Here is a 17,102-nt window from a genome sequence, read left to right on the forward strand (position 1 = left end):
CCTGCATATCACAGAGGCAAATGTGGGCCTCCTACCTAGCCCAGCTCATAGTACTCACCTACCTCCTGCAATTTTCAGTCATTCATCCTCATGCTGCTCCTCCTTAGTGGCTGAATAAAACCCAGATTTGGCGCTGGGTCAAGGCCTTTGTTCCAGAAAGCCATCTTCATGGCTAGACTTGGGACCCCTGGGCTCTCTATTACTATAAATCTGCTTTAGTGTCTTTATTCTTGCTGTGGGTTGCACTGAAAGGGGTAGATTGGAATTAACTTGGTGGCATTCCAGTAACTTCTCTTTGGGATTACAAATGCAAACTTCTTGGGCAGAGATGAGGACCAGGAGGTACTCCCTATAAAAAGAGGCAACACATATCTTCTCCTGGGTATTTCACATAAATGCCATCAGAGCATTTAAGAACCTAATCTGCAGTGCTAATACCAAGCACACTGACAAAAGATTACCAACTAATAAAAAGTACCATGCCAAAACTTCCTTTGATGAAAAGTTTCTTTCATAAGCAAACTCAGCTTCAAAGCATTAGAATTTGAATTTGTTTGCTGATTGATGTTTTCAAATGATAACTATTTTTCACCTCAAAAATTATGAAATTATATAATTTTATCTCACTTAGCATCAGGTTTTTAGATTATCTAATTTTATGCTATATTTAAAATGTCCAATTGAATATTTCTGAAGGAGTAATATTAGCTAAAAACAAAGGCGTATAGTGGCAGATTCAAAACAAATGGAATTTCTACTCAAAAGTTCAATTATGTTGAATTGTCAAGATATTTTTTAATGTTCAGCAGGTTTCCTGGTACGGTACCATCTGCCCCACCTCCACTACTCTGTGGAAAAATCTGCATGTGCACTACAGGGTCCGCACACAGGGGTCCTCCTCATTCAACAAGGAAAAAATAAATAAGTAGATAAATAAATAAAGGTGAGACTATCACACAGAGAGCCCAACGCATATTCATGGTCCCGACGAATGAGCAGCATATTCAATACAAGTTCCGAAGGGTTGCTTCCTGTTAAATATCTATAACACAAAATGTGAATATTCAGAGAAAAATTAACAGATACAGTCACGATTTCATGGGACCAATCATTCTTATGCTTAGGTTGCAACTTGAACCTTCTAATAAGCAGACTTCTCAGTCTGGCGACTCCTCGAGCACTTTGGATCAGTTCATCCCACATCTGGTGCGGTGGCTTCCCTGGCCCTTCACGGGACGGCAGCTTCCCTGCCCATAAATCTCCTCAGCACATCCACACGCTAGCTAGGAAGCCCCCACACATTGCCAGTGTGTCCTAGGGGTCCCAACTCCATCAACGGAGAAGTTCGAGTCCTGTACACGAAGAACTCTGAGCCCTTACTCGCACACTGTCCATGTAAGGTAGAGAAAGCAGTGTCTCCTGTCTGAGTACTCTGCTCTGAAGAACCCAGAATATGTTTTTTTTTTAATTTTTATTCATTTTAGTGAGGAAAACAAAGACAGAATAGCAATTAAACAGTTTCAAAACAAGTTAGTAGGATGGTTACAATAGTTAGTACATTGCACATTGTTGTCTTTCTAGTAGTTATTCAGGGGACACGATGCAGACATGATATCCTTATTATTATTATTATTATTATTACTATTATTATTTTTCTATATTTTGGGGACGGTTCTACAGGGTGTTCAGGGTCTCACTACTAGATCGAACTCATAGTGATTCACCTGTTTAAAGCCTCCCAAGAGCTGGTGTTACAGGCATGTGCCATCACGCCCAGTCTCAATTGCCATCTCAGCATGCTCTGGAGGCAGGGCCTGGAGACATTGAATCTCTGGCCCATGCACCTGCTTGCAGGTGCTTTAATCCACTGAGCTATGTGGTCGGCCCTCAGACATGATATTTTGCCTAAACAATATTAGTACAAAACTTTCTTCTCAATGAACTAAGAGAAAGTAGCTGTATATCTACCCTGACTATCTTCTAGATACATAAACATATATGTTGAGCCCAGAAAATCTTGCTGAATGGAAATTGTCAGTGTGCATTCTAGAGGATGTCCGCAGAACAGTCACAGATCTTAAAGGAGGCCAATTATGGAAATACAAAGCTGCCTTGAATCTTGATGACGATGGCTTAGCCAAAAGCACCCAAGGAAGTACTGTGCCTAGTGACACTGACCAGTTGAGTTTAAAATCTACAGTGAAGGAGAGAAAAGTATATTCAGAATGCAGCATTAAGAGACAAGTGCCCTATATGTGGCATATTTTCTTTGGAATGAGTCTGTCTGTCTATCTATCTATCATCTATCTCATCTATATTTGAAGGTTTTAACCCATGTAAAGCACTTAGCACCAGACCAATGGTGAGTATTCATGAAATACTTTTCTTATTAGTTGTAGCATTAGCATTGGCCACTCCATTTGTAAAGTTTTGTGTAATTAATTTTACATTTAAACATTCTAATACATAGGAGTATTTCTAAGACACATTTTCTCTTTCTGTCTTGATACCTATAGAAAGCTCCTACTCATCTTGAATTGTTCAACTCGAAGGCAAACTCCTCACAGAGCCTTCCCCTAAAGCCTTCACTGCCCAAATAAGAATTAATTTCCCTTCCTTCATATTTCTGCAACACTTAGTGCACACTGACATCATAGTTCTTAGCACGTTGTATTCTAGTTATGAAAGTCTGTGTGAGGCAGGCCCACCGCAGTCCAGCCCCAGGCTGTGAGCTTGGAGGGCTTAAGTACTTGGCTTCCTGGCCTCGGGTTGGCCACATGGTAGGGGGCAACAAAACCATGCTGAATTCAGCTGGATTATCTGGAAAAGTCAATGATGTGGAAATTCATTTCCCAATAATACCAGCTATATGAAGTATGACTACAGAATGGTGCCCTCTGTATAGAATTTAGGGCTGTTGGCCTTTTAGAAAAAGATTAAATAAATGAAATGACAAGAAAGTGTTAGCTTGTGACCAAGGAAAATAAAGACTTGGATGAACAGCAGAACAGCCTTTTAACTTCACAGTTTAAATATGTGTAGGCAGAAATGGGGGGTGGGGAATAAAATACACGATTTTAGAAGTTGTCTCACTAAGATGAAGAAGTGGGAAAAGAGGTGACATAAATAATCTACAAATATTTACATTTGATTACAGAACACTGACAGAGAAGGCATGAAATAGATGGTTTCTGCATCAGGTGATGCCTTGAATATAAAACACATCCATAAAACTTAAAACATCAGTTTAAATTACTGCCAAGACCTCACCCAGACCCCCCAAGGCAGTACCTTGGAGAAAGTAAGCACTACCTAAGTGACAACATCCACACATGGTCAGGGCACCTTGTTAAGCCCTCCAGTCTAATCTGACTTCTCAGTTTTTCTGAGTTTTAGTTAAGATACTAGAGATAAAATCTACAAATCTGATGATAGAGATTTTGAGGATGATAGATGTTTGTAAAATGGTCAAAGGGAGTGTGTGTGTGTGTGTGTGTGTGTGTGTGTGTGTGTGTGTGTAAACCAGACACAGTCAATACTTTTAAGTTACTAACTGGATTTCAAAATGCATTTTCCTATTGGAACTTTTCCATTTTGACTATGAGTACATGCTGTATAAGCAAAATATTACTAACCCCTCCTCTTAGAGTTAAAGGCAAATCCAACAGTAGTATTAAAGTTTTCATTATAAGAAAGTGAAGAAAAAAGTTACCATCATTTTCTCTGGAGAAAATATGCCTTTCACTGATGCCTTCAGAAAAAATAAGATCAATTCATTTCATTTTATAATCTACTTTTGTCAGTTTTATAAAGCACTGAGATCTAATGTTGTATTTTCATACATGCTGTAAGACAGATTGCATTCTCTGACTCCCTTGAACCTGCCCTGCCCTTCCTCTTCATGCCTTTCTCCCATCTATGGTAGTCTTCCTCCTACTCCTGTGCTGTCAGTTTACGTTCTACAAATTAATTAAAACATGCAACGTTCATCTTTGAGTCTGGCTTACTGCACCGAGCATGAGAGTCCTAATCCCATGCCTTTTGCTGAAAGTGGCGTGATTCTGCGCACCCTCGTGGCCGAGCTGCACTCCACTACACCTGGACGCCACAGCTGCCTTATCCACTCATCTGTCGGTGTGTACCCAGCTGACTTCGCTCTTCTCTGGCTTAGCTCTTTGTGGTACATAACGCACGCCTTCATGGTGGGGAGGTTACACACCCCTTTTATTTCCTCCCTTCCTCTTTGTCCTGCCTCCCACTATCCTTAGATCCTGTTCCCATCTCTTAAAGATCTACCTCCTTGCTTCTTAGCATACTCTTTTGTCTTTCCCCTTAAATTACTGACAATTTGCATTTCTCATATAAAAGAAACCATGAAATATTGAACTTACTGTGTTTAGTTCACTTCACATTGTGATTTTCAGGTATATCCTTTTCCCTCCAAACAACTTAAATTTATCCTTCACTCTGGCTGAGTAGAATACATTGTGTACTTACATGTATTGATGAATGTGTAGAATACCGCCGAGATTTAACTATTGTGATACTATTAAGATAGGTGTGCACTCATACTGTAATATGATGTTTCCATGAGATCAACATTGAACCTACTATTGAGTTTGACTTTGTTCTCAGCTAATTTGGTTTGAGAACAGAACTGTGTAAAGAATGAAGTCTGTGAATGGAGTATGTTAATTCTTCTCAGGAGACATCCAGGGCCAGGGTGTAGTCCTGGGCATAAGCACCTGCCTCACAAGTGCAAGGTCTTCAGTTTGAGCCCAACAAAGGAAGAGATACCTAGATACCTAGAAGAGGTGCCGTTAGCTCAAGTGAATCTCTATTTCCAGTTGTATGCTTTGTTTGGTGGTGTGCTGTGATGAGTCTTTGTTCTGATCTCCACGGCGGGTTGTACTAGTTTATAGCAGCATGCTAGTTCCACCATGTCAGCACTAGTTTGTGCGTGGGTGCGTGGGTACGTGAGCATATTTGTCTTGAGTTCTTGAGTCCAGTTGCTCTTCCTGGAGTTAGATGGCACCTCATTGTTGCCCTGATTTCCCTTTCTCCCTTTCACCATTAGGCCAATGATGCTAAACATTTTTCATGTTTTTATTAGCCACTTGGAATTCTTCCTTTAAAAAAAATGTATTTTGACTGAGATTTTTATCGGACATTGGATTTTTGGCCAAATACATCCAATTGTACTCTACTTCTATAAACAAATTGTTCTGTGTTTGTACATCTGTCTGTCTAATCTATAATCACTTATCATACTTACATCTGTTTTTGTTTGAACACAACAGTATTTTTCTTTTTGGCTTTTGGGAATTTTAAAACATTTTTCTATGATTTAAGTGGGTTAGAGAGATCAAAATAGTTAACAACATGCTTCTACCCATGTTGCCATCTGATCAAAATGATGTCAAGATTGGCTTTACAAATGCAATGCATATTGTTGTACAAGTACAGTGACTTGGAAAACTTTCATTGATCAAGAATCATGTTAATTGTTATGATCTAGTTGCATAGATCATCAAAAAATTTAAGATAATTAACTGGGACCCCTTAGTTTGGCAAGACTGCTTGGTGAAGAAAAGAAAAGCTGCCTGGAAATATTTCTTATAGTCATTGTTCACTAAAGGGACCCAATAATTTTCATAGCCTTATGGGAGATAAACCCCAATAAATGTTGCTAACCACATTATTGCAATGTGTTTACATTGCCATTGTCAAAAGAGTAAATTTTCTGTGGCTAAAACAATAATGTTTATTAAAAGATGCTCTTAATACAAAATTAAATTAAGAGACAAAGGTTTCCAGTAGCTATGATGTTAGGCAAAGGGATATTGCTCGCACCCCAGCTTTGTGGGCGGTCCAATATGCTCATGTCTCTATGCACCTTTATTCTCACATGATTCGTGTCAGCATCCCAGTGGGCAAAAAGGTGGGACACATTCAACAGTATTTATCTTTAAAAAGAATAGAAAATGGTAAAAGAAAAAAAATTAGAAATGATATAGAATTTCACTACACAAAATAAAAGGATTATTTATCTGCCTTTGCTGGTACAGGCGCCCCTCCTATAATAAAATATGATAGTGGACCCTTGTATGTCACCAAGGTCATACCTTCGTTCTTTCAACTTCGACACATTAAACATCTCACTGGTACTCCTTATAATTCACAGGGCCACGCCATAGTGGAGCATGCACATCTGCTTTTTAGAACACAAGTACAGAAACACAAAGCGAGAGCATGTTCACATCTCCAAGAACAGTTAGATCCTGTTATCTTTACCTCAAAGATTTTAAATTTATTTGTAGAAAATAAGTACTTCCCTCAGTGCTTCACTACAAAACAAAAACAAAAAACCAAATTGATGATGATGCCCAAGGCTTACGTCCCATGGAAAGACACTCAAATGGAAAAGAGGGGTGGCCCAGGGCAGTTAGTAACATGGCCAGGAAGGAGTGTTTGTGACATCAAACCACCTCTGATGCCCTCTCGGAGCATGTGACCATGGAGCAAAGACAGTTCCAGCGTTGTTCTAGAGTCTGCTGCTGCCAGGCCCAGACTCAACCATATTGGATATATTAATTTGTTTGTCTTCTGTTGTGTTGCTAGTCTGTAACAGGGGATGTCAAACTAGAAAACACCTACATGTGACCCAACCTCAAGTTACACTCTTTCAGCTTTTATAATTACAGAAATGAAAATGGAGAACTTTGGAGGACCAGGGGACCAGGCTATGTGACTGGCTGTCCTGTGGTGTTGAGGCTGGTGTGACTTGCTTTAGGAACACAGAAGGGAGCAGGAGGCCCATGCTTCCTGGAAGTTCAGGGAGAGCACAAGACCACAGCGCTCCTGAGGCAAGACAACTTCTGCTGAGGACGGAGCAAGGATGCAGGCATATCGACAGCATAAGAAGGTCTTGCTCTGCATTCTTTGTGCCTCCCTTGCTGCAGGGGCTGTTTCATGAAGCTTGCACTGCCCCTTCCCTTATTTCCCTACTGGTTAGTGTAAGTGGGCCATACTCAGAGACTACTGAGCCTGTGCACCAGAGGCAGGCCCTACCCCATCCCCTGTACCTTTAGTACTGTCTTTTGTCTTTCTTCACTCCCCCCTCTTCTCCCCAAGTATCTGGGAGTTGGATCAGCCTCAGGCATGCTCCTATGAGAGTCTAATGCTACCCTGAAGCAGACAGGAGGTAACATGCAAGTGATGATGTCACAGGGGGCAGTGGTCCAGAGCCCAGTGACACCCACCCTCTGCTTACCTCCTGGTAGAGAGGTCTGTTGTAGCCGTCACCAACTCATGAAAATGAAGTAGGAACTTTAATAGCTAACTGTGTTAGAGATGTCATACATCAAACTAGAAGGGTTCTTTTCTTTTCTTTTTGTACTTGGAATTGAATTTAGAGCCTTCACACTGAGCTATATTAGCTGAATCTTTTTTGCACCTTTTATACTGAGGCAGGGTCTCCTTAAGTCACTAAACCCTCCAGGCTTGGCTTGAACTTGCAGTCTTCCTGCTGCCCTGGCCTCCTAGAATTACCACCCACCCCAGCTGAGAAAGTCTTCTCTGTTGTGATGAGAAGACAAAGAAAAAACTTTACAGTGAACAAGATAGCCATCTTCAAATACTTGTATCATCGAAGAAAGACAGAGTAGTCTATCAAAAGAGAGACCTAAATCTGATGAATGGAAGCTACTAAGAAATAGATATCATATCAATATAGGATTTGAATAGGAGTTTGGTATATATTAAACTTAAGTTCCAAAATTTGTGTGTGTATGTGTGTGTGAGAGAGAGAGCTAGCCAACAAAGACAACTAGGCACCCATAAAAGATGTCACACAAAAGATTTCTGCATTGTGTTGAAAGTCAAAGACCACCTCTAAAGGCCCATTTGGTGAATCATTTACAGTAATTATTAATTAAGTGTCCACATACTTAAAGCTTTAAGGGCTTTAGACAGTCCACCTTTGTTCAGCTACAGGTTGACTGTCAGAACCTGCTGCAAACAGAATGATCTTACATTAAAAATGCTAACGTAATTTACACTTAAGCCAATAAAAAGTGAAGCAGTTCTTCTTTAACTTAAAGAAAGCAAAATGGTTTTTTATCTTAATTAAAAATCTGATGTGAGGCCAGGGGTGCTGGTACACACCTATGAAACCAGTCACTCAAAAGACTGAGACAAGAGAGTCATATATTTGAGGCTAGCATAGGTAGTTTAACTAGACTTGTTCTCAAGAATCTTGGCCAGGTAGATAGCTCACTGTTTTAGGCACTTGCCTGGCAAGTGCAAAGTAGGGGGCTCAAGCTCTAGTACCACATGCAGTGCTAGGCCCGTGCTGAGCCAGCCCCTGAAACCAGGCATGGTGGCACATGCATGTAATCCCACTGCTAGAAATTTTCAGATCAATTACTCTTACTTTACAGTGTATCTGACCTAGTACAAATGTCACTATACCTACTCCAAAAAAGTTTCTGATAGGTAACAGGGATTCTCAATAGCTCTTAATAAAATGTAACATTTATTTTCCAGGAAAATGAATGAGATATAAAGCTGATACCTGTTCGCGTACTCCTTGATGATTTGATATATGCTAATCTTAATTGTTTCATTTTCAAATCGACTGTTGCTCTTGTCTTTGTAGATCCGGAATTCTGCTGCTGTCACTGCTTCTCCATGAGGAATCTGAGTCAGATCAAACCTAAATTCTTTGTAATGCCTTCTCTGGTGAGAGAAATCCCTGTCTCTTTCAACTGAAAAAGAAAGAAGAAAGAAGATAAAATTAGCCCTCCTAAAATATAAAAGTTAATGGTAAACTTTCCACCTTTGGAAATGAAAACAAACAAGTAGGCTTGTATAAAACTGGGAAAATACTAAAACTGGGAAAACAGTAAAGCCACAGATTTATATGTCTTTCAAGTTTCAGGAAATTCCACAAACTGAAAGTCTTTCGTTCAAAGGCAGCATAACCTCCATGGCTCTATGCAAATTCCAGGGTGCTGAATGGAAAGGGCATCCAAAACTATTCTGAACAGTGAAGGTTGTGAAGTGACTTTCAGCCTGCTGCAAGTGCTGGAATGCAGAAGGCCTCACAGAAATCAGGGTAGTGTTCTGGAGACTTCTAGGGCTCCAGGGAAGGTCACTGGTCAAAGTCAGCAAAGCATAGGAGGGATACTAAGAGGGAGGAAGGACTCGCATGTGTAGGAGGTGTGTGTTTACGGCAAAGGTCAAGTCAAAAAATTATTTTATATTTTAATTTTTAATTCCAGTTCATTATCTGACTTAGAAAAGTAAATATATGAATATTTATGGAGTACTCTGTGATATTTTGATCTATACAGACATTAGATTATTTACCTCAGGTTAAAGATGTTTATCTCCTCAGACAGGCATCCTTTCTTTACCCCGAACATGTTCAGAATAATTTCTTCAGATCCTTTTAGATATACAGCACATAATTGCTATCTCCAGTCACCATCTATGCAACAAGCTGCAAAACTTCTTGCTCCTATCTAACTACAGTTACTATCCAAAAGAATTATTTCTAAAATGTCCCCAGAAATATTTTTTTCCTTTCAGCAATTGAAATACTCCCCCTCTCACTCCATTTTCTCTTACTTTGAGGCACTTTTACAAATGATTTCTCCTGGTGCAACATAAAGTCTTCTAAAGGCCTCTATCTCTTCTTACTCAGAATTAAGAAGGAAGCCTAGTTTCCCTATTAGAAGCCTTCCTAAAAAACTAAAAAGTTTTCCCTCATGAGAATATTAAGAAATACTGAGAGACTGAAGACAGCAAACGTCAGATGTAATGTATCCATCTGGCTTTGTAAGACAGTTCACTTTGGTATGGGCCACATCTAGCAGGCACCAAAAGCTTTCCTACTGAGCTGTGTATGCGAAGCCTCGTTTTCAAAAGTGGATGGATCATCACTTTATTAATGATGAAATCCATTGTTATTGGTATATTTCTCAAAATCTTAATTATTTGAGATAACATGCAAGAATGTTATACTTATATCTCTTGTAACTTGCTATGTTCATGGTATTGAACAATTTCAGCCAACCACTTTTTTATGGCATGTTTTGCCAGTAAAATTAGTTCCAAGTCATAAAATTGGATTTACAAGTTTCAAAGATTAGTTTGAAAATACTTCTAGAAGATTAACTGAACTTACATGAGCAGGGCCATAAATATACGGAAAGCTTGGAGGCCTAAGCCAGAGCAGGACTTAAGAGCGAAGAAGAGCAGTCACAGCCACTCACAAGTGCCTTCTGCAGCTCAGCCCAGGCTCTGTGTTCTAGGACCCATGAGTGCCACCTCTGAGGAAATCCAGGGGCAAAGAAACAAACAACTCCTGCCTTTCTACTCCAAGACAATCAGTGGCCTGTTTTTCCTTGAAGAGACAATTTAGGGGCCGGCCAAATAGCTCAGTGGATTAAAGTGCCTGCAAACAAGTGCTGGGACCAGGGTTTCGATACCCAGCCTGCCATGTGGCCCCACCCCTGGGGCGCGCTGAGACAGCGTTTGAGATTGGGCGTGGTGGCACATGCCTGTAATCCCAGCTCTTGGGAGGCTGTATACAGGAGAATTACTATGAGTCCGATCTAGCAGTAAGACCCTGAACACCCTGCAGACTTGTCCCTAAAATGCAAAAAAAAAGAAAAAGAAAAAGAAAAGATAATTTAGGAGAACAAGGAGCCCACACCCACTTACATCGCTGATGCCCAATTTGCACACAGAAATGAGCCCTGCAGGGTGGTTTGCACGGTTTCTTAGGCTGTCAGACTTGTCCTACACCACCTTACTTGCCTCATTATGACCTGCTTGGTAAAGTGTCCATGTCCTGTTCTTAGAGAGGTTTGTTTCTGGGATTCTAATTCTTTCCTAAAGAAGGACGGCCACCCCATGTTCAGGATGGGACTTACGTCCACCACTCGCTCCTCCCCATCAACAGTTCTCTGGCAGTAATGCAGTGAGTGCTTCTTCATTCTCTTTGTGTCTGCTCCGCTGAGCCGCATCCAGGGGCAAGTACGCAGTGTCCATGGACTAACCTGCCGGTCTGGACACTGGAGCTCGCTGCAACTTTTGTTCCCAGAAAAATAAATGTAGCTACTATATGTACTTAATTTCTTATTCTAAATTGTGTGAAATAAATGGTAATATGTAAAAGTACTTAAGAGACATTTATATGCCAAGCATTTTGCCATTTTATTAGTATGAGCATATTGCCTTGCATAGGCCCCACTACTGAAAGCAAAGGAACTAAAGGGTACGAGGGAATCAAACATTTACCAAACTACTGGAATCCAGATATTTGATCTAGGCTTTAAAATGCCAGGATCTTTATTTCTACTCACATGGCATTGCTTTGTCATGTTTTATTAATAGAGATCTGAAGACTTCATTCACAAGTCTAGTATTCATGTGTTCTGAAAATAAATTGGTTTAAGGCTCATTTGGCAGATGAACGAGAAATCACCACACATGAAATAACATGAAGTCCTTGTCTCCTCCCACTGAGCTGAATGTCCCCTGCACTGTGTGGACATGTTCATGTGTCTGTCCAGGTGACAGTGTCTCAGGGCAAGAGGTCTTACACATTATGCTATATGCTCCAAATAGGAATTCAGAAGTATCTTTTCTCTATTCTGAAAGACAGTATTCAAAATTGTGTGTGACAGCATCATTATTTAATATTTCATTAACAATTATTTTTATGTTTGAAATTTAAACAAAAAACTTCCAAACTGGTAGTGTTAGACACAAAGGCAAAAACACTGGTTGCTTGGGATCTGATCTAAAATGTGCACCTGCAGAATTCAGACAAATATTGAATTCATGTTATGTAAAATCATCTGCTGCTCTAGAATCCCTTGTGCGACGTTAGTGTAATAAAGTGGAAAGCTAGAATTTCTGTGGTTATTACAAAATTTCAGTTTTCTAATCCAGGCTATTTAATTTAAACCCTTGAGGGGACAAATTCTCAAAGAGTTTAATAAAATCTTGTATTGAATAAACCACACAAAATAAAGTTGTGTCTCAGATTTGTCTAGCGACTCAAATCCCTATATCCTTTTGCTTTGAATCATAATTGCAGCAATAAATTTCACAGGACGTGTGTTGGAGTGACAACGGAATAAGTCTTGTATTCACACAGCTTTGCTTCCTAATGGTCCTCACAAATATCCTACAAGATAATTTCAATGACCTCAAAGAATGATGCTAAGTAGGTAGCAAACGTAATTACCTTGATTTCAAACCAAAACATGAGGCAGCAACAGCCGGGCAGTAACAAACATCAGTCTCCTGAATCTCATTAGCCGGCTTTGCTCTATGGCCCCACTTTCTGCTGAGGATCCTGCACTCAGAGTTGTGGTAGCTCATTTTTAGCATATTTAAACGTTGTATTGCAGAGTTACACAAAACAGCGAAAAATAGGGTATAAAATAAGGATTTGATCAACGATGCATAATGAGGAGCTCATGCAACACGTTCCAGAAAGGTCTAATCACTGAATGGAAGTCCGACCATGCAGATGGATCGATCGCGTCTCACCTGCTCCTCCCCTCGCCTCACCCTGCCTCACGCCTGTCACTGACAGCGGAGCAGCGCGCTTTGGATCATTCTGCGACAGACTGTGTTTAGTTCTTACAGCCCTGCTCATGCCCATCAGTGCTATAGTTTGCCCAGAAGCCCAAAACTTTAGTCTTGTTACATAAAAGACTTCAGCCCAGGGCCACGATTTCAAGTCGCAAAACCGTAGCACAGCATGTCAATTGTGTGTTTCTCTGAGTGTAGTTTTCTTGCCTTCCTACTCCAACTGTTTCTAGGGCAAGTTAGTCAGCACTTTTATTCTCTCCAGAGGATAATTCCCTTTCATATGTTTTTATAGAAATAGAGTTATTCTTCTTCCAAGCTTTTGTGGATTCTTATAAATTATATCTCTTGCCATTTTTAAGCAAGCTAAATGTGCTTTTTCTATTCTTATCAAAGATTTCCATCATTTCTTACCTAAGGAAGTTTTCATGAGTAAATAATTGATTGTATTCTTATTTGAATTAATCTTATATAATATATATGTTTGAATATATAATGTATGTAACATCATATGTTTACTACAACTATAATCTGAAATAAAGCTTAAAATTTTGAAATCATTATAACGTTTTTTGCTGGATCCTCCATATTCCCATTGTTTCACTGGACCCAAGCCCAAAATCAAAACACCCAAAGTTAATGAAGCAACTCACACACATAATATTCCTCACAGGCAAACTTTTCAGGAATTGTGACAGTTTAGGCATATGACAGCATTCTGTTTCTGCATAATTTACCATGCATTGCTGCAACTGTAAATGGCTTGAAAAATTTAAAGATGGACAATTAAATAAGAAAATGCCAGGAAATTGTACTATTGTTGGGTTTTATATTCACACTTTTAAATATTGTCCTTTAAATTTACTTATGTATATGCTATTTAGTTGAATACACACATATTTAGTACATAGGAATATACATATACACACATGTATGAATACATAGAAATATGTACATATTTAGTACCTACAAATATGCTTATATACTTGTGAATATATACATATTAGCACACTTGAATATGCATATGTACATATGAGTATCTACATATATATCTAGTACATATGAATATACATATATACATACGGTATATTACTATATACATATTTACTTCATACAAATATAAATATGTACACATGAATATATGCATATTTAGTGCATGCACATATATACATATACATATGGGTTTGTACATGTGTATTTAGTACAAATGAATATACATAAGAATGCATATGAATGTATACATATTTAATAACTATGAATACGCATATATGCACATATATAAAAATGGATGCATACACATATACATAGTTAGCTATGTGTATTGTGAACTAAAAAGCATGACATTCCTGAATTTTCCTAACCATCATTTCTAGTAAAAATTGTTTCACCAGCTGAAATATTGAAGACTCCATAAAAATTATAATCCTATTTGGTGGTGGAAAAGACTCCTATTTATTGAACAGAAGCAAACAGATACACACAGGCAGGGTTTATCTCCTCAGACCCACAGTTACTAAGGGGCTGCGAGGACAGTGTCAACAGGTGCTGACTCCAGAAGTGGACACTGGTCTTTGATAGCACTGGTTGTTTAGTTCTAGACTATAAACACTAAGCACAAAGAAATTTCAGGAGCAAGCACTTGGCCAGATGTTCGTGTCTGAGACACAGCTGCTGGTATCGACTGCGGCATCTCTGAGCCTTCAGAGGGACCCTACAAACTCCTGTCACTCACAGTGCAGACATAGTTTGAAGTGCAGAACAGAAGTGCATCACTCACAGGGGTACGCTTCCTGTGCTCAGCAGGGCAGGGTGGTATGCACAACCGTGCACACTATTAGTGTGTGAAATTGTTCCTTTCTAACAAACTTAGCAACACACGGTTATTTATTTGAGCTGACTGCTACCCAAAGTGCTCTCCTAAAAAAATCCAGGCACTTGCTGGTAATGCAGCTCAGTGGTCCAGCACCTGCCTGGCAAAAGCAAGACCCCAAGTGCAATTCCTGGTACCAAAAAAAAGCTACATTAAAACAATAGAGCACTCATTTTGTTACACACACACACACACACACACACACACACACATATTCACAAAAAATAATCCATCAAAATATTCAGCAAACACTCACTATTCAAATCACAATCATAATGGCCATGGTGGGCATTCCTCCTGTTGCTTCTAGGTTTTGTTTATATGCCTCATATTTCCATCCAGCACTTATGTGGAACTACAGAACTATCTATAGCAGCAAAATAGCCACTATACTTTCTGAGTCAGATAAATTTTGTTTTCTTTGTATTTTATGAGTACATGTTTGCAGTACATAAAGTTCTCATGCACCTAGTGGAATGAATACAGGTACTGAACAAATCCCCACTTACAACCCTTCCACCCCACACAGCCCTCCACCCCTACATCCACTTCCCAGCTTCCACGATTGCTGCTGTTATTGTTTCAGTCTATGCTTACGCCCTATAGTGATTGCACCGCTGCATTTGGCACGTGTGCACAAGCATGTTACGTCCCTGGGCCTTCCCTTACGCTGCTCTCCCCTTCCCACGCAGTCTCCTGAACCCCTTCCCATGTACAAAACGGTGTCTCCGTTGTTTCTTCTTACATTAGGCTCCTTTATACAGTGCCGACAAGCACCGTGGCCCAATTCGTCACAGGGCGCTAGTGCCTGCATGTGAGGAGCGCTGTTTCTTTTCACTCATTCTTCTCTCTGCCTTTAACCCCTTGCTTTCCTTAGTTACAAAGCTTTGTTTCATTTTATCCCTTTATCTCATCTTCTTTTTCTTTCCTTTCCTTCCTCCTGCCTTTCATCCCCTGATCCTCTTTCCTTTTGAACAATTTCTTCTGATTTCAAATATCTGTTATACATTTTGGTTCTTATTTACATTTTCAGTTTCTCACACTAGAGACAAAACAATATTTACACAAGTGTGTCTGACTTATTTCACTTAGGAGTGTGGTCTCAAGGTCATTAACTTGAAATGACTCAAGTTTGTATGTTTTGATTTTAAAATGGTAATATCCAAACTACATGAAGGAAAAGATTAACCAAAAGATTCACATTCCATTTTCAATGGAACAATAATAACAAGAATAAGGTTCCTTTATAGAAGCACCAGAATATACCCTGAATGCTCCAAATGGACAAAGTCTGAAAAGATTAAATGCTGTCTCATGTATGTGCTTTTTATTGTTGAGTTATAACTTAACAGAAGTGACTGGGTGAGTGTCTTTTTCCTCCAACTTATACCATTTGGAATGGAAGTGCCACTAATAACAATTGATTAGAAGTTTCTTGGGCTAAATATTTTTATGTCTACGCTATCTGAAGCCTAGAATTAATTAACAGATGATACAGTTTTTTCTACTTAGTGATTTATCTGCAGTTTAAAGAGAAGCATTCACGGACAAACAGCTTTAATCTCCTGCACAAGATCTGTCACTTAGAAGACATAAGTAGAATCAGTAGCTACAAGTCACAGTATTTTCCCAGGAGCTTGGCCAGCTGCTGAGAGAATACAGATCAGTGCTTGCTGCTGAGTGCAAAAAATCCTTAAGAGATTACTCATAGAATTATTACTTATCTTTGTCACATTTTGAAAGTAAGAGAAACAAAGTAAATGTAACCTGTGAGTATCCATGTGCATCACTTCCAAGACATCCTTCACTGATGAGTCCACTGAGAAACATAAACTCTATTCAATAAAGACCTATTTATTGGGCAGTGAATGCATATGTACATATATTCTATGAATGGATAACCATTCCTGAGAGTGTGGTAAATTCTAGATTCCAGAAGTCCTAAGAGCCTTTTAACACCACAATAATGTTTGACCTGAACAAAAGTAAATTGTCCTACTGAACGTTTTGTTTCAAAGATTAACTTTACTTTATGCTCACATTTTCTATAGTCAAAATATTCTTATTCTTATTGAATAAGTGCCCTTTGAATAGAATTTTATGAAGAAAGAACATCTGAAAAAAGGGTGAGATAGTTATCCTGCTATGACAACTAAGAAAATATTTTCAAAATATGTGTAAATTGCAATGCATATCATTTTGAAATTTAATAATTTAATATTTGTACATTATTTTGATTTAAAAATATAAACAGTAGTATAAAGAATTAAGTCTTGTGTAAGAGCCCTCAGCTAGGGAGATAGCTTGCCAGTGTAAGAATCTGCCTGGCAAATGCAAGGACCCAAGTTCGCTCTCTGATACTACATGCCACTGTGCTGGCCACTAAAGCCAGGCGTGGTGGCACATGTCTGTAACTCCAGTGCTGAGGAGGCTGACACAGGAGGATCACTATGAGTCCAAGCTCTGTAGTGAGACCCTGTATCAAATAAATAAATAATTGAAAAAAATTTTTTAAAGCCATGGAACTTCCATGAAAAGTCTCCATTTCTTTTTACACCCCTTAGTTGAAAGGGCCCAGCATGGCGCTTTCCTCAGTTGTGACTTAGAAAACTAGAAA

General features: G+C 39.2%; 1 protein-coding gene across 1 annotated transcript in view; it reads right to left on the reverse strand.

Annotated features, from left to right (window-relative positions):
- Positions 1-17,102, reverse strand: part of Bmp5 (bone morphogenetic protein 5) — a 156,766-nt gene that overhangs the window by 53,987 nt on the left and 85,677 nt on the right. Inside the window, exon 2 of the mRNA XM_023704840.1 lies at positions 8,576-8,768. Within this exon, the coding sequence (XP_023560608.1) occupies positions 8,576-8,768 (193 nt within the window). The remainder of the gene's footprint in view (positions 1-8,575; positions 8,769-17,102) is intronic.

The sequence above is a fragment of the Octodon degus genome, unplaced genomic scaffold, assembly GCF_000260255.1.
Source record: "Octodon degus isolate 3935 unplaced genomic scaffold, OctDeg1.0 scaffold00205, whole genome shotgun sequence".
NCBI lineage: Eukaryota > Metazoa > Chordata > Mammalia > Rodentia > Octodontidae > Octodon > Octodon degus.